Consider the following 25,910-nt stretch of genomic DNA (forward strand, 5'->3'; position numbering starts at 1 on the left):
TCAGAAGGTTCCAGAAATGGGTAGATTACTTATGTCTGGAAGGCGTGCTGGTATTCACTGAAGTTTACGGATGTCAGTCATGACAGTCCTACCAATCCGCTGGAACCTCAGGCTAAAAAACCTGGACCTAGTGGGAGGGCTCTGGGTAGTTTGCAGAGTTCCAACTAGGAGGAAGCATAAGATTTTGTAAGAAAGGGCCGGTTGAAACGGGCATAGCGCTGGCAACGTCGTTTGCATGTTGAAACATCTTTCATGGTTCCCCCGCTGCCTGCTGGAAAATGTTTTTCCATTCTGTGTTCTGAACATCCTAACCACTCTTCAAAAGCACCGTGGTCTTATACTTCTGGCCTTTGCCCAGGCTGTTCCCTCTGCCTGGAATTCCCTTCCACCTACTCACTTTCTGGTGAACTCCTATTTATTTCTCAAAACCCAGCACAAATATCACCTGCTCTTTGAAGCTTTTCCTGACTGCCTCTGGCAGAGCTACTCGTGGTACCTGGACTCTCACAGTTCTTGTCCATACCCACATTTCAGGTTTATGTGTCTGTCTTCCTTTCCACACTTGGTGCTTGTTAGGGGTGGAGCGCATCTCCTGTTCATCTTTGTGTGAGCAGTGCCTGGCACATAGGAGAGAAGGAAAGAGTGGGGGGCAAGAGAGAGACAGACAAAGGCTGACCTGTGTCCTCGAGGTGAGCTGATCAGGAAGGACCACAGCAGGGGCTATGAAGTTGTATAAGCCTTTTTGTGCTAAGATGCAGTCTTCTTGGACAGGAAGATCCTTAGGACTTTAAACTTCTACTTTCTAAACAAGCCTATTTTAATGCTGGCTTCCTTTCCATCTCCTTTCCTTCTCTTCTCTCTCTCTCTCTCTCTCTCTCTCATTTTGAAGTAATTATTTCCTTTTTGATCTATGTCAGTCATTACCAAAGTTTTTACAAAAAGGCCTGGGCCGTTTATGAGACTCAAACACATGTCATCATTAGGATTTTCACCACTTCCTAAGCCTAAAACTAAGATGTGGATAAATTCCTAGGCCCAGGCACCATCAGGGCCCATTTCATAAATGGAGGCGGCCACTTCAGGGAGGACACCATAATCCCAAACTGTGCCTGAGAGCTGACCCTACAGCATGCGGGATTTCTCAGAGGACAGGGTAGGATTGCCTTACATGCAATGATTTTGGACGGAAACAAAAACTGGTTTTTGTTGTATGTTAAGATGGTATTTAATTGCTGTTATTTTTCCACTTTTAAGAATTGTAGAACATTGATTACAAAATGTACAAAAGTGGAGAGGATAGTGTTATGAACCCCCATGTACCCATCACCAGCTTCAACAATTATCAACACACGGCTAATCTTGCTTCCTCTATATCCCCACCCTTCCCCCCACCCACCTCTAGATTACTTTGAAGTGAGTTGATGGATCCAAATCTGATATTAAGAAGCCCCCAGGAAAGCAGCTGAGAGGGCCAAGGCTTGGCCTTCGTGTGAATGGTCCCTGGGCATCCCCCCTTCCAGCCTGCAGTGTGCAGGGGCACTCTTGCCGGTGGAGAGGACCGGAAGCCCAGTGCACATCTGGGGGTAAAGAGAGTCAGGCACCTTCAGGACTGAACGCCTGTGTTCCCTGAATTTAAAGGGGCTCTTTGAGGATTTCATGGATGATAGTGTCTGATCTCCACAAGGTCCTGATCGTAGTGTCAACGGAGGATGAACCCAAGACCAGACCTCAGGAAACCCAGTGTCCTTTCTGGACATCAGGATGTGACCGCAAGAAAAGAGGTGGGAAACGGGCTTTCCCCACTGAAAACAAGGCTCAAACCTGCCTCAGGGTGCCCACCCTGAAACAGAGCAACGGCGTCCTGCCTTCCCTTGGCACACGGCTGAGTCACTCCCTCACGCGGGGAGCAAGGTGTTCCACGGCATTTGACTCAGCAGCATGAAGATGCTTTCTGAATCGACAAGCAGCTGCTGCGCCCTAGCCCGGGCTGGTGCATGACAGGAGCGCACGTCGCCCTTGCTTCTCAGCACAGACGGGCCCGCAGACGCCAGATGGCACTGGGGCACCTGGTTCCCACTGCCCAAGAGCAGTGTCACCTTCATGACAGAGAAGAAAACTAGCTAACGCTCACCATGCACTCCCTGCACCCCGAGACAGTCCTATATGCTGTCCTGACGGTGCGGTGAGGGAGCTGCCGTGGTTCACCCCATCTTGCAGCTGAGGAAACTGAGGCCACAAGAGGCCAAGGAACTTGTCCTCCCACGACTGAGTGATGAGCTGGGATCTGAGCCAGACGGTCCAGCTCCAGAGCCCACCACTGGGAACAAGGTTGGGCTGCCCTCACCACCCTGCTCAGAAGCCTTACGCTAGTTGCGGGGGTCACGGAGTTCCTCCACTAACCACTACACCTGGGCCTTTGCGGGGACCCCACTTCTCCTGTCTGAGGGTGAACGCACACCCCTGACCCTGCGGCCTGTCCTCACCGGGCAGGACCACTCACTCGTCTAGACCCCAGAGGCCGCAAAGAAGATGCCCGCAGCTCCCACGCGGCTCAGGTTGTGCCAGGCCCCGCCCTGAAAAACTGGTGCGGCTTCCATCTTACTGATTATAGGTTACGTGGTTTAAAACTCAAAAGGCATAAAAGGTCTCCTTTTTCTCACCCCTGTATTCCAGATACTCAGTACCTCTTCCCTAGATGTAACCACAGTACCAGTCTCCTCCCTACCCTTCTAGTGATATTTTATGTGTATACCAGCAATATAGATATATGCACGCACACACACACACATATACCCATGCACACACACTCAGGTCACACACATGCATATCTACGTGTGTGTGTATTCCTCCCTGTTTCTTCCCTACTGTCCACCAGAGATGTCGCTCCCAGCCTTAACACTCCCTCATCCTGCTGAGTTGGGAACCCACAGGGTTCCGGGGCTCCTGGTAAGCTGCCCACCCGTCCCTGCCCACTCATAGCCTCGTCCTCACAGTTGGCTTAAGGGACCACCAGGCCAGGTCCTCGGTCCCAGGGCCCAGTTTAGCTCCGCTGCTGCAAGATGTCCACGACTCCAGGGTCATCCTTCATCTGGCCTTCATCCCGGGAGGGCCAGGTGTGTCCCCTGCTCTGGCTCAAGTCTCTGCGCCACTGCCCACAACTGCCTGCACCCTACCACTGGGCCCTGTTATCAGCACAATGCCCATTACTACAGCGCATCCAGTTCTCTTCACCTTCCTGCTGTGACTCAGCAGCTCTCCATCCTAGCTACACATTAGAATCACCTGGGGCCCTCTGACGCTCTACTGCCATCTGGACACCACACCCAGCGATCCTGATTAACGAGTCCGATTGCTGGATTCCCATCAGTCGAGGGTGGGCCTGAGCACTGGTAGTTTTTCCTGGTCGTTACAGCTCCCAGGGGAGCCTGATGTGCAGGGAAGGGCTGAGCAAGGGGCCCTGCGGCCAAGGCGGGCCCTGCAGCCTCTCAGGGGGAAGGCTGTTTTCTTGCACACTTAGGAGCACTGGGCCTGAGTGGACAAAGTGCTGTCCGCTCTCCCGGCCGCTCCCCACATTCCACTGCACACTGTCGCTCTTCCCAACACTACTGCTGCTGTCATCTAAGTGATTTCAATATCTCCATCAATGTCCCCTCCAACAATCTGCCTCTGGGTCCCTTTTCTTCCTCCCTTCTGAGACAGGAGCAAAGCGGGCAGGGCACAACCTTTAGAAGAATGACAGAGCTGTTGAGGATACAACGAAAACTGGTTAGAACGGATTAGGCCCAAGATGGCGGAAGATTCGACTTCCAGTGGACTTTGAGCCTCATGATACATTCATGTCATAGATTAGCTACATGACACACCCACAGGCGCCAGGACAGTTCCCGGGCCAAGCATAAAAGGCCAAAAGGTGGGTGATGGCCCAGTTCCTGGAAATCCCCGCCCCTTTCCCAAAATAGTTGGAATAATCCTCCCACACCTTAGCCTATGAAATTACCCAGACCATAAAAACTACCCACCTCACCCCTCGGGGCCTCCTGAGACCCACCGTGTACCTCAGTAAACCTGCTTTCACTTTACGATGCTTGCTCTTGAATTCTTTCCTGCGTGAAGTCAAGGACCCTCCCTTGGCAGCCCATCCCAGGGACTCACCCGAGACCTGGGCCATGACCATCCTCTCAGGCCCCATTTTCCTGCAACACTTCCAGTACTCTTTGTCCTCCCCCACTCCTATGGTCATGCCATGGCCTTTGTCATGACCACTTGCTGTGCTCCAATTAAACCTCAGTTTTTAAGGGTCCCATACTCCAAAGCACCCCATCTTTCCAGCTCACCTCTAGTATCTAAACTCTAAAAACTCTTCAGCCCTGCTGGGACCTCCAATCCTTTGGCCTACCTCCATTTCACTGCCCCTCACCCTGTTTGTATCCTAACTTTCCTTCGTCACTGGCTTAGTCAACATCCATCCTTCTCGTCACTCCTTGCTTACACTCATCTCCCCTGCCATCTCTCCATTGTCATCGCTTGATAAGCTCCTGACCCTGGGGATGACCAACCCCCCATCTACTCCGGGCCTGCCCCCAAGCAGCAAGTGTAGCCGGACACAGCGCACACCTTGGGCCCAGGACACATGGGACCTTGAACTAATTATTTAACTTCTCTGTGCTTCAGTTTCCCCATGTGGAAAACGGTGATAATAATAATACTTCTAGAACTGTCATGAGTTTAAATGAGTTAATATACGTAAGGTGCCTCACATAGTAAGCACTGACTGCTGGAAAACATGGGATTGTTCTAAGTGTCTCACTGATGGTGAGAACAGCCTGCCTTCAGAGATGATAAAATACTGTCCACCGTGGAACTGGAACCACGCTGGCTGCCTTCCCTGCTCCCCCGACCCCTGACCTCCAGCTCCTGTCCCCTCCACCCCCGTGTGCATGCATCCCCATCTCGTCACAATTACGTCACACTCACCCCTCCTTAGGCCTCCAACCCCTCCCCCACCATCCCTACTCTCAGCTGATGACCTTGCTGCCTACTTTACAGCGAAAAATGACCCAATGAGAAGAGAGCTCCCACAGTGAGAATATCCTCGCCATTGCTTCTCAGCTGCCAGCATGTGTGCCACAGGCTGGCCCATCCCCTCCTGCTCCTACGGGGACCGTGTGTGCTCCAAGCTAAGCCCAACTCCTCCACCTGGGCACTGGGTCCCATCTCTCCTGCTTATTCAAGGACTTTGCTTCCCTGCTCTCCTATAGCATCAATTTCCCTCTCTTTTTTGGATTTTTTAAAAAACTGTACAGTTCAATGGCTTTTAGTATATCACAGAGTTGCACAACGTTCCCACAATCAATTTTGGAACATCTTCATCACCCCAAAACGAAAGCCCATACCGTTAACAGTTACTCCCCATTTCTCCCCCAACCTCCCCACAAGCGACCACTAATCTGTTTTCTGTCTTTACAGAATCACCTATTCTGGACACTTTATATAAACAGAATCACACAATATGTGGTCTTTTGTGACTGGTTTCTTTCTCTCAGCATAATGTCTTCAAGGATGAATTCATCCATATTGTAGCACGTACTTCATTCCTTTGTATGGCCAGCTAATATTCCATCGTATGAACACACTACCTTTTATTTTTCCATTCATCAGTTGATGGACATTTGAGTTGTGTCTACTTTTGGCTCTTATGAACAATGCTGCTATGAACGCTTGCGCACAAATTTTTGAACATATGTTTTCAGTTCTCTTGGATGTGCGCCTAGGAGTGGAGTTGCCGGGTCATAAACTAACTCTGTGTAACCTTTTGAGGAACTGCGAGACTGTTCCAAAGCGGCTGCACCATTTTACATTCCCACCAGCAACGTATGATGGATTATTTTTATCATGATATAAAATTCTTAAATAACACCTTTGATCCCATGGTCCTCTCTGGTTACCACCCCATTTCCTGTTCCTCTGCTCCCCTTACAGCAAAACTCCTGAAAATCAGTGGTCTTTATTGCTCGCCTCCAGTTCCTCCCCTCCCATTTTCCCTTGAACCCACTGTTACTAGACTTTGTCCCCAGCATGCCACCGAAACAGCTCTTGCTGAGGTGCCAGTGACCCCCCTGCTGCCAAGCACATTGGCCATTTCTCAGTCCTCATCACTGACCTCTCAGCAGCTTTGGACTTGGCTGACCATTCCCTCCTTCTTACAGCACTTTCTCCACTTGGCCTCCGGGATGGACCTCTCTCTCTCTCTCTCTCTCTCTCTCTCATTTCTCCTCCGCCCTCATTGGCGATCTCTCCCCCAACCTCTAAACACTGGGACCCCAGTGTTCAGTGTTTAGTCCTCTTCTCTATGTTCACGATGTGATTGTAACCAGTCCACGACTTTAAATTCTCAGACTCCCAAATTTATACTTCCACGTGACCTCCAGACTCATCTATCCCACCACCTACTCAGCTTCTCCACTTGGATATCTCTTAGATGTTTTAGACCCGCCACGTTCAAATCAGTACTCTCGGTCTTCCTCACCAAACCTGTTCCCCCCAACCACATCCTCCTGGTTGCTCAGGCAAAAGGCCTTGCAGTCACCCTTGTCACCCTCTCTCTCACATCTCACATCCAATCCAGCAGCAAATCCTGTTGACTCTGCTTTCTGAATATAGCCTCAATCTGACCACTTCTCATCACTTCCATTGACATCACCTGGGCTCCAGCCAGTCACCTCCCACCTGGATGAATTCTAGCACCTGGAAGGAGGCTTCTCCCTAGTCTACCCTTGCTCCCTCAGACTCTCAGTGGCAACCAGAGTGATCCTCAGAAGACGGGAGTCAGATCATGTCACTCCTCTGCTCAGAACTGTCCAGTGGCCCCCATTTCACCCCAAGGAAACACCAGAGTCCTTACCTGGCCTACAGGACCCTCCTGCTCTGGCTCCCCATTGGCCCCGTGGCCACAGGTCCTATCTTTCTCCCCTCCCACTCCAGCCACAACAGCCTCTTTGAGAATGACAGACACGTACAAACTTAAGGGCTCTTCATTTATTGTTCTCTCTGTTTAGAATGGGATACTATCCAACTATCCACATGGCCTGCCCCCTCACCTCCATCGAGTCTTCACTCAAATATCACTTTCTCAGGGAGGCCTTCCTTGAGCACACTAGTAAGCAACACTCTCCCCAGTGCTCCGAATCCTTCTTTCTCTGCTTTATTTTTCTCCTTAGTAACACCATCCAACATCTCCTTTGTCTTACATTATCTGTCTCGTTTTACTAAAATATAAGCTCCAACACGGCCAGGAAGTTTATCTGCTGGATCCCAGAACCACAACAGTGCCAGAACGTAACAGGAATTCAATGAGCCTTTATTGAATGAAGAAATAAATAAATGATGGTCTTTCAGGTTGTTTTCACTCTTTTGCTACTAAAACAAATGCTGCAATGACCAATATTATGCACAGATCATTTTGTTTGTGGGTGAGTACATCTGTAGGACAAATACCTAGAAGTGGAATTGCTAGGCCAAGGGACGTGAACAGTTGTAATTTTGATAAATATTCCCTGGAAGTTTCGGCGGTTACAAAATCTACCATAATCCATTTTATACTGAGCAAAGCACATGGTTAGTTGTATGGGACTCCATAGTGACTCGGGTTTTTAACTGGATGGAAAGAAGGATCCAGAAACTAGCCCAAGGAATTCAAGAAGTTCGTTAGCCATTAACATGAGCTACTGTCCCCATCAAAAGTGCTAGTGGGGGCTTCCCTGGTGGCGCAGTGGTTGAGAGTCTGCCTGCCGATGCAGGGGACACGGTTTCGGGACACGGGTTCGTGCCCCGGTCCGGGAAGATCCCACATGCCGCGGAGCGGCTGGGCCCGTGAGCCATGGCCGCTGAGCCTGCGCGTCCGGAGCCTGTGCTCTGCAATGGGAGAGGCCACAACAGTGAGAGGCCCGCGTACCGCAAAAAAAAAAAAAAAAGTGCTAGTGGGTCATCATGGTATCCTGGCCACACTGCATTCATCACACTTAATAACTGCTTGAAGGCATGGACTGAGAGCCCAGGTCCTCTAGCTTGGATTATTTCTGATGTTGGAAGATTTTATAGCAGGGGACATCTTCCTGGTTATTCAGCATACCCACGGAGGGCCTGTGCTTCTTTCAGGTGGATTCTGAGATGCCCTGGACAAAAATCTGCTTGGACTGTCCCATGGCTGCCAAATGGCATGACCCCTGGTGATATCATTTACATTTCGGTCAATACGAATGGAGCAGTGCACAGGCTGGGCAGCTGTGTGCAGTGACCCTGGCACTCCACAGCACTATACTAGAGCCAGGACTTGAAAAGGCTCCCGGGTTCCTCATATCTCACCAAGCCCATGCTGAAACAGTCCCAGCTCTGCAACAGTAGCCTGCCATGTATGGACAGTCAGACATTTGTGTCTGAGAGTAGGACCACACTTTTTGCAGATGACTTGGAAGGATTTGTAAACAGGAACTCACCCCAGCCATCACTACTGGGCCTCACCTGCCTAAAACAAATGGTGACACAGGCTGTGAAGGAGATCCCTGATGGAGGGGTTTGGCCTCTGAAGCCCTCAAGCCTCCCCTTCCCTGCTCAATACATCCCTCCAGGGTCAAGGGCAGGAGCTGCCCCATGGCACTGCTCCGTGGACAAGGTCTCAAGATGGGCCCCATAGGCTCTATCCATACCTGAAGGTCACAAGAGCTAGACGGACCAGGGACCACACCTGCTGGTTCTTGGTGACCTGGCTCCTCTAGGGCCTTCTGGATTTGATTTAAGTTTCACCTCATGAAGACTCGGGGCCTCTGCAAATGCTGAAGTGGAACCACACTGTTTCCTGAACATCCAGGAAAAGCTTTGGGAAAGGAGTGCCCCTGTTATTCAAAGTGTACATCAACCTTTTTGCATCCACCTGACTGGCAAAAATTGCAATGTAATACATGTGGAGCAACTGGGACTCTCATATACAACTGGTGGGAGTGTTAATATCGATAGACGCAGCCACTTTGGAAAGCAACTCGGCCAACACCCAGTAAAACTGAAGACACGTAGACCCTTTAAGATGGCAATTCCGCTCCAAAACATATATGCCCGAGAGAAATGAGTGCACATGAAGACCTGTGTCATAATGTTTATTAGCAATGGTGAGAACTGGACACAACTTAAATGACCATCAACTAGAGAATGAATAAGTAAATTTTAGTTTAGTGCCACAGTGGAATACAATACAGCCATGAAAATGGATGCACTAGACCTCCATATATCAATATAGCTAAAATCTCAAAAAAGAGTGATTAGCAAAAATAAAAGCAAGTTGCAGAAGGTTGCATATGATACAAAAAAGATTAAAAGTACGCACATAATGCTATATCTTGTTTAAGTATACACATATATGTATTACAAAATTTTAAAAATGTATTAGCAGGTTAAACCCCAAATTCAAGAGAGTGGTTATTTTAGGGAAGGGAAGAGAATGGGATGAGGGCTGGCTACACGGGCACTTTTATGACACCTGTAATATTTTATTTCTTAAGAATGTTTATTATATTATTATATGTGTGTTTATATGTCTGAGATGTTTCACTTAAAAAAATGTTTTAAAGAGTGTCTGAATCAGAAGGGGAGCGGTATTGTGTGTGCTGGGACTGGCAACTGATCTTATGAATCGGTTCCACTGGCTTCTGAGTTACGTACCAGGCTCTCTTAGCACCACCCAGGGGACCGTTTGGAGACCTGTGTGAATCTCCATGTTTATTAACATCTCCAGAGTATATAATTTTCTCATAAAGCTCAATAAAGTATAACGGAAAGACTCAAGTGAACACATTAGACTGATCACGGTTCTAGAAATACAGTTGAATTCATTCATAAAAACCATCGGCTTTCGTCTCACGGCTGTTTTCCCCCAAAGAAACCAGGTTTGCATTTTTCTCTTCTTTGTCAGACATCACATGTTCACAACAACCCTGCCCCAGCCAAGTGGCTCGGTAGTCACATTCATGCCTCGGAAGATTCACTAAGTGCTCCATACAGCGGACGTCCGCGCTTGTTCACGTAGAAACCTCGGATGTTACATCCAAGAACGCTGAGGGCCCTTTATGCTCTGTCCAGTGGATATGGAGGGATCTATGCCCTGCCTGTTGCTACCCACCTTCCCCAGCCCCAAACATCAGGGGCTGTTTGCAGCTGCAGAGCAGGGCCATTGGGAGGGAACAGGGATTTCAAACCCCACGAGATCTGGATTCTTCTCCCTGTGCCATTTGTATGAACCTTCTGTGTAAGCATTAATGCGTGTGTGTATGTGTGTGTATGTGTGTATGGGGGTGTGTGTGCGCACACATGAGTGAGATGGCACTACTGAGGGACAGTGTTGAGGGCCTTAAGCTGGCCTGGCAGGGTTCTGACCCCGTGCCTGTGGACTGGAGCCTCACCAGGCCCCCGATGCTGCTTACTGATCTGCTGGCATTTGGAGGTGGACTTCCCAGCCTGCCTGCTGGGGCGACTAATGTACTTTGCTTAGGGTTACATTGAAGGGCATGCCGTTTCTGCATCTGAAATTCTCTTATTCCTCAGTGGACTGGCTCATGCCAGTTGTGCCCAGTGGTCTGGAGGGCAACAGAGAGGCAGGGCTACCTGGTGGGCAGAGACCATGCTTAGGAAACTGGCTGTTTCCATTTTCCTAAGGAGTATAGGTGTCCACCTTCAGGACACCGTGCACCATGGTCCTGCTCATCCCTCACTGGGCTACCGGGAGGATCTAATGAGAGATGTGGATAGCTTTGGTAAGGGTAAAAATCTCTATCCACGTGGTCTTTTATCTTTAATAAGATCGTAACCTCATTCCCCCGATTGGGGTACAAGTTGGGATTCCCAGGGAGCTTCTTCTCTTAGGCATCTCCGTGGTTCCTGCTGTCACAAATCTACTCAATGAAACCGTGCTCTACTCCCCACACCCGAGCCAAAACTGACTTCACACCATGGCCCCAAGCACGCCCAGTGCTTTTCCACACTGTTGCTCATACAGTTCCTTTGACTGCAACGTCCTACTGCCGCCCACTGAAATCCTATCTGCTCCCTGAGGCTCGTTTCGGATATCATCTCCTCCCTGAAGCTTCTTCTGATTTCACCCATACTGATGTGGTGTCCCTGCCCTGTCCCTCTCCCTGGAACCACACGGGCAGCCTCCCTGGTGCCTCCCTCCAGCGCCCACCACAGTGCCCGCCACACAGCACGTCCTCAGGCAGCGTTAAACTGCGTGAAGCAGACGAGGCCCAGAAGAGCTGTCCGTGTTCCTGGGGAGCCCGAGGCCCTTACCTTGGGAGTGAACATGTGTAGGATGCCGTCGACGGCCCCCCGCAGCAGCAGCCCCCGGACCAGGAAGCAGGCCAGCACCACGTAGGGAAAGAGGGAGCTGAAATACATCACCTGCAAGAGAGGACAGGGACCCACTGTGGGCCAGAGCCCCTCCTGCAGCTGGCATCCGCCTCCCTGCTCGCAGCTGGGGTACACGCGCCTCCTCTGATGGCAGCAGAAAGCAGAGCCCCGGGACCCCTGGGCACGGGGCCAAACCCACTGCACGTCTGGCATCGAGCCAAGGCAGAAGCAGCCACACAGACGAGCTGGAGTCAGCATGGCTGTGCCTGAGGCTTGTTTCCTCCTTTCAAGGGCTGGTGGGGCTGGGCTCGCAGCCTCCGCGCCCCCAAGGGCCCCCAAGGGGGTGAGGAACCCTTTTCTCTCCTCTCTTCATTTGTTCATATCTCATGCCTGCTTTTCTGTCCCTGACTCCAGTGGACCCCCTAAAGATCTCCCCTGTCCTTAGAGCCCCTTTGACAGAAGGCATCCAGGAGGTTATAGGCATGGCTCCCAAGCAAAAGCATCAGAAGAAGGTCCGGCCTCTTGTGATTATAAATTAAATGCTACTTCCTAGCACATGCATTTCTTGAACATTTCTGTATCTCCATGGGCCTGGCACAGAGCCTCCCACAAAGGAGATGCTTACAAAAAGTTTGCTGCACTGAAACAAACCAAGAAGGTTGCTCAGGGAGGATGGTGTAAAGGTTAAAAGCACGCAAGTCCAGAGCTAGACCACCTGAGTTCTGATCCTGACTGCCATTTTCCAACCACATGACCTTGAGCTATTTATTTAACTTCGGGGTGCCTCCCTTTCCTCATATATAAAGTGGGTAAAATAACTCCTAACTCCTAAGATTGTTGTGGCCCAAAGGCACTCACACAGGTGGCAGTGCCTGATCAGTGCCACGATGTGCCAGCTACTATTTTGGCCTTTGGAGACAGAAGAAGTGGTGGCTGAGACCACGCCACCTTTCCAGGGCTTAGCTTCCCTGCTCGTCAAATCCACCAAAGAGCCTGGAGCCTCAGACAGACAGACAGCCAGGATTCTAGTTCCAGCCCTGGGGCTGACTGGCTGCCTGATCTCAGGTGAGATATTTCCCCCCACCTCTGGAACCTCAGTTTCTTCATCTGTAAAATGGGTGGATTGGGCTATAGGATCTCTAATATCTTTTCCAGCCCTGGCAGTCCACGAATACTGGTACACATGACAAAGAAGAAAGGGCCCTTATGTGAAGGGAATCTGACCTACTGGGAGAAGGTGTGTGTGGGGCCTGGCTGGTCTGCACCCTCAGAGGCCCCCAAAGCCCCCTTCACTCATAGCACCCACCCGTTCCCAGAGCTCATTAGTTGTAGATACATTGAGCTGTTGGTTTTCGCCAAAAATCGCTGAGCAGGCTCTTCTAGGGCTCTTGCTAGGGAAGCTGAGGGGCTAGGGTCTAGCCGAATGTCCTAGCTCAGTACTCCTGGTTTTCCTTCTCTTTAAAGTCTGTGGGAGCAACCCGGAGTTATGTGAGCACGGAGGCAGCTGGGGTCAAGGCAGTGATCTTCCACAAGCCCATCCCTGGCGGGCTGTCCACAGGGAACAATACTGTGGCTGTGATGCTCCCATCACCTCCTCAGAGGCCTGTGTCTTCATCCTGAGCCATCCAGAGGCCAGGCCCACCCAAAGAACCCTGCAGGGGCGACCCAGAGCTCTCCATCCCTGCCTTCCACACTTTCCTGCAGCGACCCCCTCCCCCGTGTAAGTGTGGGTGCCCCCCGCAACCGCTCACCTTCCCCGAGGACTGGATGCCCTTGACGACGGCCATGCCCACGATGCCCCAGGCCACGAGGAGGCACAGGGTCATCTTCCAGTTGAGGCCCCCGCTCTCTGAGATGGAGTTGGAGATGTCCAGTGCCTCTCGGTACCAGAAGTAGGTAGTGGCCGAGCTCTTCTCACACTCCGGCTCCACCACTGAAACGGCAGCAAAGGCCACAGGGCCTCGGCGGAGGGGCCTGTGGGACCACCTCCTCCGCTTGACCCCCACCCAGGGAAGCAGGGAAGAATGATATCGTTCTGGGTTAGCCAGGATCTGGCAGACCCTGAGGACTCCTGGGCTCTCAAGGGGCCTGGGAGGCTTCAGGATATACTGATCTGACCGAATTCCCACTCATGGCATCCCCCTGCCCACATCCATCCATGGAGGGCAGGAAGGATTAGGCAGCACTGGCCTCAAGTTCCTTGGGAACGGTTCTGAGCGAGGAGCTGGAGACCTGCATTCTCGTCCTTGATCCCTGGTTAAATCAGTGGTGTGACCATGGGAAAGTTGTTTCTGGGCCTCAGTTTACCCATCTGTGGGTGGGATAAGTCAGCCAGCCCTTTAGGGGACTGGCATGCAAATTAAGGTTGTTTCCAGATAGGATGGTATTAGAGTAACATAGGGTAGTTAATAATAACTAAACGAAAGTCACAGTCTCCGGAGTTATACCTACACTCACTATTTCATTCAATCCCTGTAAGAACTCTGTGGGATAGGCTGGCAGGAGATCATCAGAAGGGGAAATGAGCATCAGAGAGGGTAGGTGGCTTATCCAAGGTGGCACAGCAAGTCAATGAAATCCCAAATCTGTGCCTTAGCCTCTTAGGCTCCTTCAACTCCTTCCTGGGACAGCGCTGGCTGGAATCCCCAGGTGGGTTCCTCAGAAGAACCATACTTGCCTGCCGCGGTCCCATTCCTGGCGACAGGGCACTCACTCCAGGGCAGCGGGTACTGGAAAGACTTGAAGAAATAGAAGATGCTCCACCCGATGATCACATTATAGTACAGCCCAACGAAGAGGCAGACCTGCAGACGGGGGTCCATGGGGGTCACAGAGGCTACAGGCAACTCCACCCCCACCCCCTCCCCACGCACAGCCTTGGAGGAGGAGGAGAAGGGATGGGATGCTGGGGCAGTGGCAGCTGAGGGCCTGTTCCTAATCCTCCACTCATCTGCTATTTGGGGAATCCACAGAGGAATGTTTCAGATATTAAAGTTCTCTCCTGTAAGCAGTAAACTCTTAAAATGTTAATCCTCTCCAGTTTGAAATTCTTCTAAGATGCTTGAAGCACTTCCCCATCATTTCCTGATGACTCAGGATTACAATTCCAGAGCTGCCCTCCAGGGCGATGGAGGCATGTACAGCTACTGCCGCTACAGTAAACGGCCCCAGACGGCTGTGCTTTTTGAGGTTTTGGAAATGCTTCTTATTGGCTTCCCGTGTCTTTCCTTCTCTCGGGATGCTACTTTCTCTTTGGTACTGTCAGCAGTCTGTCTCTAGAAAGACATCACTTCTCGTTCTTGGAAACGTGCTAACCAACCTTGGTAGAACTGTATTGAAAACAGGAGCACATGGATTCTGACTGAGGGTTCGAGGGGTTTCTCTGAAAGCAATGCTTTTACATGCAGAGATCTGCTGTATCCACTTTGGATGTCAAGAGATCCCTTCTATCTCCAGGGGCCCAACTACATGATGCATCAGTGACACTGCTGGGCAGTGTGAGAGCTGAGAGCCCCTTGCTTTATTAATTTCACCTAAGCCCGGGTATGCACAAGCAGACACTCCTACGGCACACCTTATGTGGAATACAGCAGGAGAGACACCCGCTATCTTTACTTGGATGTCTTTAGTCCAAGGGGCAGACCACTCACACTCATGCGTATACACCCCGGCCAGCCCCAGCCATGTCAACCTGTGTAGAGGTGATCTCTCCCAGGCGCTGAGTGAGGCAGGTTTGGACTGGCCCTGCTGCCGGGGCTGACAGATCCTCAGTCCCTTCCAGAAGCAGATTCCAGTTTTTATCCCAGGTGTGAGCATGGGCACCTGCGGGCTTTGCCCTTAAGGGAGGCTCGGTTTCCTCACCTAGAGAGCTAAGCAGGGCCTCGTCTGCTGCCCCGTGGATCGGCCTGGAGCTCTCATGGAGTTCCCCATCCAGGCCAGTGGGGTCTCCCTGTCTCCCACTGTTCCAAAGCCTCACCCCTCGTGGGTCAGCCCCAGGCTCCTGAGTCCTTCTCCGGTCTGCTCATGCGCACAGCAAACTGGCAAGGAGACGCCATACCCCAGGGCTGCCTTTTCTCGTGCCACCCACTTACCCAAATAAAATACTCTTTAACCCAGGAAAAAGGACGGGCCTTCCTCACAGAGAGCTGATGGGCTGGTAGGCACAAAGGGGAATCTGAGGTGGTCCACATGTCCCCAGAGAACTCTGGTGGAGATGTCCCAGGGCTTCCCTCCTTCATAATAATCCCAAATATTAGACCATCAGAGAGTGGTGCCGACTTTCGGTTTAGGAAATATGTGGCCCTGAGACACCAGCTGGACGCAATTCTCATGATGAGAGTCTCCCTCCCTGCCCTCAGCCCCGCCCAGGACTCTGGTCTGTAAACCCTGTGCCCAAGAGCAGCCCCTCTGCCTCCTGGCTAGGGCCCGCCACCAGCCCCCGACTCACTATGCAGCTGGAGAAGCCGATGCCGCCCAGGCGGGGGCACACATAGTGCCACACGCCGATGCTGCCGCGGCGGATCCTCTGGCCCACAGCCAGCTCCAGGAAGAAGAGCGGGATCCCAATGATGATCAGCAGCACCAGGTAGGGCACCAGGTAGGCACCTGGGGAGGAGGGAGGGACGTCGGAGGGTGTCTGGAGCACAGCAGCAGGGTAAGGGAGGGGTGGCAGCCAGGTCCCATAGCATTGGCCACATCTCCAATCATCCTCAAACCGTCACCAGTCCCTGTGCTCCTCCAGGAACAGTCTGGCCCACACGTGCGACCTACCACACGCTGGCCACCCAGACCTCCTTCTAGCCCTTGGCTCCCCTGACCCGAAACACTAAAGGAGGATCCAGATGTATGGCAATGCCTCTCACTCACGAGGCTAGACCCAGAGACAGACACAGCCACCTCCTGACATATGCCGTGGACACCTGTCCCCCCAGCATGTGCCCAAACTGCCAATGAGTCCAGGGGGTCGGGCATCTCCGGGGCGCACGACCCGGCACTTGGCAACGGTCAGCTGTTATCCACTCTGTGCCAGGTGCGCAGTGGGGACATCAGGGCAACAGAAGGCACAGCCGCTATCCCAAGAGAGCTGCGGGACCTTCAGGTTCACACGAGCAATGCCAGTGCATGCACACACATCACACACGGCCAACTGAGCACGTGTGTCCTGAGGGAGGGGTGTGAGTCCCATGGAGCTAATCAGGAGAGGCTTCCAGGGGAGCAACCTCCCACACCTCATATAACAGCATCTAATACATTAAACACACAGGTGCACAGGGTCACGTGCACACATAAATTCCACTTGTCACTAACAACCTGCTGTATCACGATCCTAAAAGGAGGAGGGCCTGAAGGACCCCTGGCTCTGTCTTTTAACCTAGTTCTGTCTCTTGGTCTCTGGCTCAGGGATGCAGAAGAGGAGAGAAGTGATCTGCAGGAAAGGCCAGGGACACGTCTCCCTGCACATCTTGCCCGACCTGAGGACTTGCGGGTGAAATACAAAACCCGGGAGGCTGTGTGACATGTCTATACATGTCTCGCTTCTTGCAAACCCCAAGGTTATTCCTGGGCCTTGAAAGACCATCTCGATCTCAACCTGTTGAGATGCACACTGAGTAGGGGTTAAGATCCAGACCACGGAGCCAGACCTCCTGGGTCTGAATCCTGGCTCTGCCACTTACTAGCTGTGTGACTTTGGGCAAATTGCTTGATCTCTCTGTGCCACTGTTCTGCCATCTATGTAAAGAGGATGAAAATATTAAGTAGAACCATATGAAATTGCTGATATTTGATCATTTTTGACTTATGAAAATGGCCATTTCATATGCTTCAACTGTATACCTACTGCACAGGGCTGTTGTGAGGAGTAAATGAGTGACTTACCCATAGCAAGCACCTGATGACCATTTGCCTCCTTCTCATAAAAATAAAGAGAAAAAAAAAGCAAACTGAGAGGATGCAGAATAAACTGTCAACATCTGGCAGAGCCAGGCAGAGTTCCAGAGTTTCCATCCAAAATTAAGTAATTTTGACTGGATCACCCAGGGCTCAAAGCCAGAGTTTTGACTCTCAGACCAATCATCTCCTTCCTGTGATAATTTGCCTCCTTCCAAAATACATTTAAGATGACTTACTATAAAAACGGTAAAATACTGGAGAGTTAAAGGTAGAGATAAAGAGGGATTCCAGGAGTCAGAAAGGATGGGAAAATGAAGGTAGGAACATGGGATGGGGAGCTCAGAGTCCTGAGACCCGAAAACGCTTTTCTTCCAGGGGTTGTTCGTGATGTCTGGTGCCGTGGCAACTGTCTGGTGACACTGGAAACTAACAGACTTTGGCGAGAACGCTGCCCGGGGGAGCGGCGGCGCGGGCAGAACGTGCAGTGGGGAGAAGGACTCTGTGATTCAGCACCAGTGCTCAGGCAGACTGATTATCTCGGCCACAAAGGACAAGGTTGCAGGTTGCCAGCCGGAGTACAAAGTTGTTTCGGGTACTCTGAGCTCTTACCATCTCACAGCACTTAAGGGAACCACACACTTCCATTTGTATCTTTGCTTTGGGCTGGTCTTATATCAACTCAGCCACCTGGGCCTGGCCATGCCATACAGACTGAAAGCTCTGATCGGCAATTATTGATTGGGGGAGAAAAAAAAGATCCTTCAAAGCAAAGAGAGCATAGGGGGAATAGACTGTGCCCTGGTGGCGAGATGGAAGTTTCTGGCCTAAGTCAGGCGGGCATTCTCACTCCCTGCCCTTCACTAGAAACCGCAAAGGAGGGGAAGCCTCCAGCCAGACTCTGCTTTCTGGACCAGGGAGGGTGTCCCAGAGAGGAGGGAGGGTCCCTGAATAGGGCTCCATCACTGGGAGGAGAGTCCCACGGGGCAGCGAGGGAGGCAGCAGGGTTAAAATGCCTGCAAAGCGGCAGCCACACCTTCAGGCTGGAGTGTGGCAGTCCCAGGGCACAGGGACTCAGGGGCATGAAAGCTCTCTTCTGACTCAAATCACTTTCCCAGGACCAGAGGTCTGAGCTTGGAAGCGTCATTGTTTTCAGTCCATTGGGTTTTGCCTTGCTTATTTTTGGTTAGTTTCCCCCCGGTTTCAAAGCAAGTTGCCTTTGGAACTTTCTAGCCTGCATTCAGGTGCTGGGGGATAAGGCCTGTGGGCTTCTACCCTCCCTGGGAGCTAGAAGTATTGAGTAGAAGGGGTTTGACACCACGGGCAGGATCCTCTGGGGGGACTGAAACTCAGGGGGCAGCGTGAAGACCCTTCCTACCTGGGAGGCTGCGGGTATAGTGATTAAGTGCTCAGGCTCTGGGGCCAAGCTGTCCAGGTTTGAATCCTGACTTTATCACTAGCTGTGTGACTTGAGCAAGTGATCTAACCTCTCTGTGCCTGTTTTGCAGTTTCTAAAGTGAGGATGAGAATAGTTCTTCCTCACATGGGCTTTTTGGGAGGATATGATGGTTGAACCATATGAAATTGGTGCTTTGGCTGTTCCAAGACACTCACATATCAGCAGTTTCATGTATTTCCGCCTAATATCCAGGAAGTGCTCACAACAGTGCCCAGCAGTAATACGCATTCAGTAACAATGGCCAAGCGTTACTGTGTCAGATACAGTGGTAAGCGTTCTACATGTAAAGCTCATTTAATTCTCCCAACCATCCTGTGAGGCAGGAACTACTATTATTCCCATTTTACAAACACAGAACAGCAAGGCACAGAGAAATTAAGCAACTTGCACAGGGTCCCAGTGGCTGCACTGGGATTTGAACCCAGGCTGTCTAGGGCCAGAGCCCACATTCTTATCATCATGCCTGCAGCCTCTTGAGAGCCGTTAGCCATTAGCTCTTCCTGAGGGGGTCTCACTCGAGTTCTGAGCTCCAACCTACGAGGGCTCTGGTTCTGCCTCACAAAGGGGTGTTTCTTTTCTCCCCTCAGCCCGGCCCATTTGCAGGGCACCCCCAGGGCAAGCAGGGCTGCCTCTTACCTCCTCCATTTTTCTGGCACAGGTAGGGGAACCTCCAGATGTTGCCAAGGCCCACAGAGAAGCCGATCTGGGCCAAGATGTACTGCAGCTTGCTGTTCCAGGCCGGCCGGTCCTCCACGTCCGCCACCTTCTGCTTGCCGCCTGCTTCTCCGGCCACATTCAGGATGCTCTGTTTATAGTCCACAGGCTCCTCAAGGGCCAGCAGGTCGGCCACCGACTCCGTGACATGCTCACTACTGTGCTCGCGCTGGGTCACCTTGCTGTTCTTCGGCATTGGGCCACCTGGGCGACGCAGCCCTGCTCCCCAGCACGCAGAGAAGGTGGGACTCGGCCGCTGTCAGCTCCTTCTCATCCAGGGACCTCTGAAACCAGATGAGCAGGAGAGGATTAGCTGACCACGCCAGAGAGGTGGGGAGCCCAAGTGGACACGACCCAATCAATTCATCAACTCCCCGTCATTCACTCAGAGGCTGCTCAGTGGCCTTGGACATCGAGCTCGCTTTCCTCCCCATTGAGGTGCCCACTGAGGAGCTCGAGGTCTGCACACTCAGTTTCCCCACTGGCCTTCTTACCTGAGCATCATCAGAAAGGCAAGCCTAATGGGACGAAAGAAGCAACATCATACACCAAACCCAAATAAGGGGTCGTCCACGACAACATTGACCCCTTTCATAACCACAGATCCTAGAATGTTCAAGAACATCTGGAAGCCTCCACTGCCTCCCCTGCCCAGGGCAGCACAGGGTATAGCCAAGTCCTAGCCCTCTTGTGTTCTATTTAGTCAAACCACCGCCAGCGCCTGCATTCAAAATGCAGTTTTGGGGCCAGTGGCATCATGGGAACTTGTCAGAAACACAGACTCTCAGGCCCACCCCAGACCTACTGAATCATTCTCTGTATTTCTATAAAACCTTTGGTGATTCAGAGGGACATTAATGCTTGGGGGAAAAAAAGCCTACAGCTCTTACCATGGAGCCTCTGGACACCAGCATCCCAGGCAGGAGCACCAGCCGGGCTCAGCTAAGGATTCTGGCAGCAGAGCCCTAGAGATGTTTGCTCAGTGCCAACAAATCCTGGGTCATCACTCAGCAGTGACATTATCTGAAGGCCACCACAGCCAAGAGCCAGTTCTCCATCCTTCAGTGACAGTTTTACAGCAGATAATGTCTGCACAACGTGGGCGGGGGAGGCAAAACCCTCCCTACTCCTGCAATTCCCCATCGTGTATCATGCTTTCCCTTAAACAAAGAAAGCACCAAGGAAATGAGTCCTTTGAAGGATCCCAACATTCTGCTTGTTTTGAAGCACCTCCTCATTAAGAGAAGGTTGGAGGATTTAAAATTAAACCACATACACCCCGGCCGGCAGTTGCCCTGCATCTTTCTAGGGATGTAAATTATCCGGCTCTGCCATTACTAAGGGAAGGAGCTGCCTCTGTTCTCCTCGCACGTGCCACCTGAATTCTTGGGCAAGGTCCCTCTGTAGCGGAAGCGTGCAGGGATGCCCGTCCTGCTGGGCTTGACCCAGACCTCCTGGCTGACTCCAGCCACAAGGACCTTCAAGGAGACCTGGCTGGCCAGATCCCGTTACACACGTAATGAAGCTAGGAGGTCTGGCAGATGGGGACAACTGTCCACCCTGGTCTGTGGGGTTAGCCAGCCCTCCCCAGGCCAGGCCTCGGACCACACAAGCAGGTGACACTTCCCTGCTCTCCTCATCTAAGGGGGACAGTGATTCTTTAGGGACTGTCCCCTTCCACCTCAGGCACAGCCAGGGTCTTGGGCTTTGGAGTGACTGGGACAGAGCCAGCCTGCCTGAAAGACCTCAGAATTCCCTACAAGAAATGTAGCTCTCTGTTGGGACTCAACTTTACAGTGGGTCAGCTGAACACTCCATCATGTCCTGAAGGGTGCTCCAAGGTGGGACTCTGTGTCTGTGGCCCCTCCAGCCCTCAGCCTCCCCCCGGGCTGCTACGGTGCCTGTGCTACAGAAGCCGATGGTGGCCCCAGGAGTTGTGCAAGGGGGAGGCCTGTGCTCTTGCCTGGGCCGCCAGGACAAGCCCCTCCCCCTCCCCAGTCAGTAGGGCCCTGTCCCCAGGCTCTCAAATGGAGGACAAAACCTAAGGCACATGCAGTGGCTGCTTGTCCAGCTACCCCATCTCTCCTCAGCTTACGTCAAGAGTTTTATTAAAAAGTAGAGATGGGGAGCAGGGTGAGGGTGGGTCCCTCCTGCAACCACAATCACCAGGTACCTTAGCCCAGAGCCTCTCTACAGGTACCAGCCTGCAGCAGGATCTGATCAGAACAATCTGCTGTGCGTGAGATATGACGTACTGTTCATCTTGCCACGACTGGAGAAAACCGAGGGGGATTCCTGCAAGTCTGCAGAATTTATCTTGAGGCTGACCAATCAGAGAACATAAATTTTCTAATTTCCCCATAAATAGATTAGTGAGTGGCAGCTCTGGTCACCAGCATGAGAAGCAGGGGGGAGGGGAGGAAGGCATCATTTTAAACTAAGTGGGCTCAAGGACAAAATGAACACCTTCTGGTAAATCCAGAGAAGGATACCCGCAGCAGCATCACGGAAACCATAGGCATCAGCTCAATATAAGCTTCTTCCTCCTTCCCAAGACATCACTGATGTGCACGAACATCCTGCACTGCAGGATGGGGGCCCGGGGTCCTCCTAGGCCATTGGGTTTGCAGGAAGCAAAGTGCTGGTACAAACTTGCAAGCTGAGACACTGGGCTGGGTTTCAATCATGACTAGAACCGTATGTGCCCAGTGAATATGCTCATGTGACAGCAGAGTCCAACATTTGGAATATTAAAGTTTGAGGGATCCTAGCAACATTCTCATTTTATATATGAGGAAACTGAGGCCCAGAGAGAGGAGGTGAATTGCCCAAAGCCACTGGGTCAAACTCAGCAGCAAGGGGGGTGGGACACTGGAAGAAGACAGTCGTCTCTCATGGTAAAGGACAGGGGCTTTGAAGTCAGAGAGGCCCGGGTTTGAGAGCCCATTTCATTCACTCATTCACTCACTCATTCATTGACTTGACATACATTAACTGAGTGCCTTCTCTGTAGCAGGCTCTGCTCCAGGTGTGAGGGATACAGCAGCAAACAAAATAAGCCAAGGGCTTCCTCTTGCAGAGGTTATATTTCTAGTGGAAAGGCCAGATACTAGAGAAAGAAATACACAGGTAAAATAGCCAGGGGTGATTTTTGCTATAACGACAATAACATGGGGTAGAGAGTGGGGTGGCTTGCGAGCTGGAGGGCTGCGATTTTATGGTCTGGAAAGGCGTCTCTGAGGAGGGGACATCGGAGCAGAGGCGTATACATCAGGAGATGTACGTTAAGTGTGTGAGTGAATGAATGAAGTGTCTGTCTGACTTCAAAGCCCCTGCCCTCCACCCTGGATGCCTCCACCCCAGCAACTGTAAAGACAGTCTCTTCAATAAGTGGTGCTAGGATAACTGGACAGTTACATGTAAAAGTATGAAATTAGAACACTCCCTCACACCATACACAAAAGTAAACTCAAAATGGATTAAAGACCTAAATGTAAGGCCAGACACTATCAAACTCTTAGAGGAAAACATAGGCAGAATACTCTATGACATAAATCACAGCAAGATCCTTTTTGACCCACCTCCTAGAGAAAGGGAAATCAAAACAAAAATAAACAAATGGGACCTAATGAAACTTAAAAGCTTTTGCACAGCAAAGGAAACCATAAACAAGATGAAAAGACAACCCTCAGAATGGGAGAAAATATTTGCAAATGAAGCAACTGACAAAGGATTAATCTCCAAAATTTACAAGCAGCTCATGCAGCTCAATATCAAAAAAACAAACAACCCAATCCAAAAATGGGCAGAAGACCTAAATAGACATTTCTCCCAAGAAGATATACAGACTGCCAACAAACACATGAAAGGATGCTCAACATCACTAATCATTAGAGAAATGCAAATCAAAACACAATGAGATATCATCTCACACAGGTCAGAATGGCCATCATCAAAAAATCTACAAACAATAAATGCTGGAGAGGGTGTGGAGAAAAGGGAACACTCTTGCACTGTTGGTGGGAATGTAAATTGATACAGCCACTATGGAGAACAGTATGGAGGTTCCTTAAAAAACTACAAATAGAACTACCATACGACCCAGCAATCCCACTCCTGGGCATATACCCTGAGAAAACCATAATTCAAAGAGTCATGTACCAAAATGTTCATTGCAGCTCTATTTACAATAGGCAGGACATGGAAGCAACCTAAGTGTCCATCAACAGATGAATGGATAAACAAGATGTGGCACATATATACAATGGAATATTACTCAGCCATAAAAAGAAACAAAATTGAGTTATTTGTAGTGAGGTGGCTGGACCTAGAGTCTGTCATACAGAGTGAAGTAAGTCAGAAAGAGAAAAATACCGTATGCTAACACATATATATGGAATCTAAAAAAAAAAGGTCATGAAGAACCTAGGGGTAAGACGGGAATAAAGACACAGATCTACTAGAGCATGGACTTGAGGACACGGGGAGGGGGAAGGGTAAGCTGTGAAAAAGTGAGAGAGTGGCATGGACATATATACACTACCGAACGTCAAATAGATAGCTAATGGGAAGCAGCCGCATAGCACAGGGAGATCAGCTCGGTGCTTTGTGACCACCTAGAGGGGTGGGATAGGGTTGGTGGGAGGGAGGGAGACGCAAGAGGGAAGAGATATGGGAACACATGTATTTGTATAACTGATTCACTTTGTTATAAAGCAGAAACTAACACACCATTGTAAAGCAATTATACTCCAATAAAGATGTTAAAAAAAAAAGGAAACCATGGCAAAAAAAAAAAAAAGACATCAGCTGGTGCCGAGTGGGGGGGCAGCCACCTCACTTGAATTATGCGAGCATCGGGCTCCCTCTTGGGTGAAAATGTTCTATCTAATGACAGTTCCTGCCTCCCGGGCAGGGCTGCGCGAGGATTCCATGAGCAGATGCATACCAAGTGCCTAGTGCAGGGCCTGACACCAGGAAGGACCCAAATGACAGAGGCTGCTACCTGGAAGCCTGGTGTTGTTTGCCTTTATTCATTTAAAAATATGTAAGTCCCCCTATTTATACTTTGTTACATAAGTGCCCTGTTTCTCCTCAGGAAAAGCCAAAATGAGTTTGCGGGGGGGGGAGTGGGGTGGAGGGTGGAGAGCATTTTGCAACACCACCAGCTCGGAGATGTCTTTTTCTGTTTGCGAGAAGTGACAGCACCCTGAGGCTGGTGGCGCAGCACCCCGCGAAGCCCAGGCCCACTCACCTGCCCCAGGGTCAAAGGGAAGCAGGTACCGGCCATGCGGCGCCAGATCCTGGGCCCAAAGATCAGTAAGGTTATTACTGATAAAAACATGGCCGCATAGTAAAGTCTAGCAGTATTATTACTCAAACTATAGCTCAAATTTGCAATAGTTTGAAACCATTTAAAAACATGTTTTACACGTTCTACGGGCACAGTACGGGGTGATTCTGCTCCAAAGCCGAACTGCCTGGGTTCGAATCTCAGCTTCGCTCCTTACCAACTGCCAGTCTGGGAAGCTTCTTCACCGTATTGAGCTCGTTTCCTCAGCGTCAGCGAGGACAGCAGTGCTCACTCTGCAATGTCATGAGGAGGACAGGTTGTACAGGTCTCAGAAGGGGACCGGCCCCCACCAAGTGCTCACAAACGTCACCTCTTCTTATCATCTCGGATTCACAGCCCGGCCCGGGAAGTGAGCTGGACAGCTATGCCCCAGGGTGGGACAGGGCATGGCTCACATCACACAGCTGTCAGCACCCAGGCGTCCTCACTCCTGTGCTCTCTCCGTGCCTTTAAAGGGAAGGTGGCAGCAGTGACTCAGAACAACCCTCCCTCCCTGCACGCACTAGTTCCCTGAAGCCTGGAGGCCGTCTGTGGGGAAAGGTGAGCTTTCAGACCAGGGCCCAGGAATCCAATGTGTACCAGCCAGGGACCCCGAAGCACTGCTGGGGACAAGCACCAGGATCAGAGAAAACCCGGGGGTGGGGGCAGATTCCTCTCTGCCCCTGCCTTTGCGGACCGTGGAGCCAGCCGAGATCCAAGCAGTGGGAGGCTGGCTCGGTGCTGGTCTTGACCAACCACCAGCCAACCGTGCAAATTGGCACCATCACCCTGACCTCTCTGGACCTCAGTTTCCCTGTGTGTGAAATGACTTGGCCTGGATGATCTCTGAAGCTCTTTCAGCTCTGCATCTATCCAGGGAGTGCCCCTCCTGCACGTGCGTGTGAGCAAGGGGTGACCAGCCCCAGGCACTAGACACTGCAGGTCCTTGGGCTGGTCTGTCAGGCCACCCTCTGCCAGCTGAGAGCTCACTGGTGCACTGTGGGGATGCTTTGACGGCCAACCGAGTCGTACTCAGATCATCGCCCTGTAGTAGTTGGGGGGGGTTTATAAAGTTGCTTTCCCAAGCAGCGCATCCGTCCATGGTACTCTCGGAAAGGAATGCCTCCG

At 51.2% G+C, this 25,910-nt stretch overlaps 1 protein-coding gene across 2 annotated transcripts in view; it reads right to left on the reverse strand.

Moving 5' to 3' along the window:
* The window catches only part of SLC6A17 (solute carrier family 6 member 17), a 52,435-nt gene that overhangs the window by 14,943 nt on the left and 11,582 nt on the right, over positions 1-25,910 (reverse strand). For both annotated transcript variants that reach the window (XM_030868971.2, XM_060301464.1), the window contains exons 2-6: positions 19,373-19,734; positions 15,836-15,993; positions 14,066-14,192; positions 13,140-13,321; positions 11,329-11,439 (exon numbers count right to left, since the gene is read on the reverse strand). In XM_030868971.2, coding sequence (XP_030724831.1) covers positions 11,329-11,439; positions 13,140-13,321; positions 14,066-14,192; positions 15,836-15,993; positions 19,373-19,646 — 852 coding nt within the window. In that variant the 5' untranslated portion in view covers positions 19,647-19,734. The remainder of the gene's footprint in view (positions 1-11,328; positions 11,440-13,139; positions 13,322-14,065; positions 14,193-15,835; positions 15,994-19,372; positions 19,735-25,910) is intronic.

This window comes from Globicephala melas, chromosome 1 (genome assembly GCF_963455315.2).
Source record: "Globicephala melas chromosome 1, mGloMel1.2, whole genome shotgun sequence".
NCBI lineage: Eukaryota > Metazoa > Chordata > Mammalia > Artiodactyla > Delphinidae > Globicephala > Globicephala melas.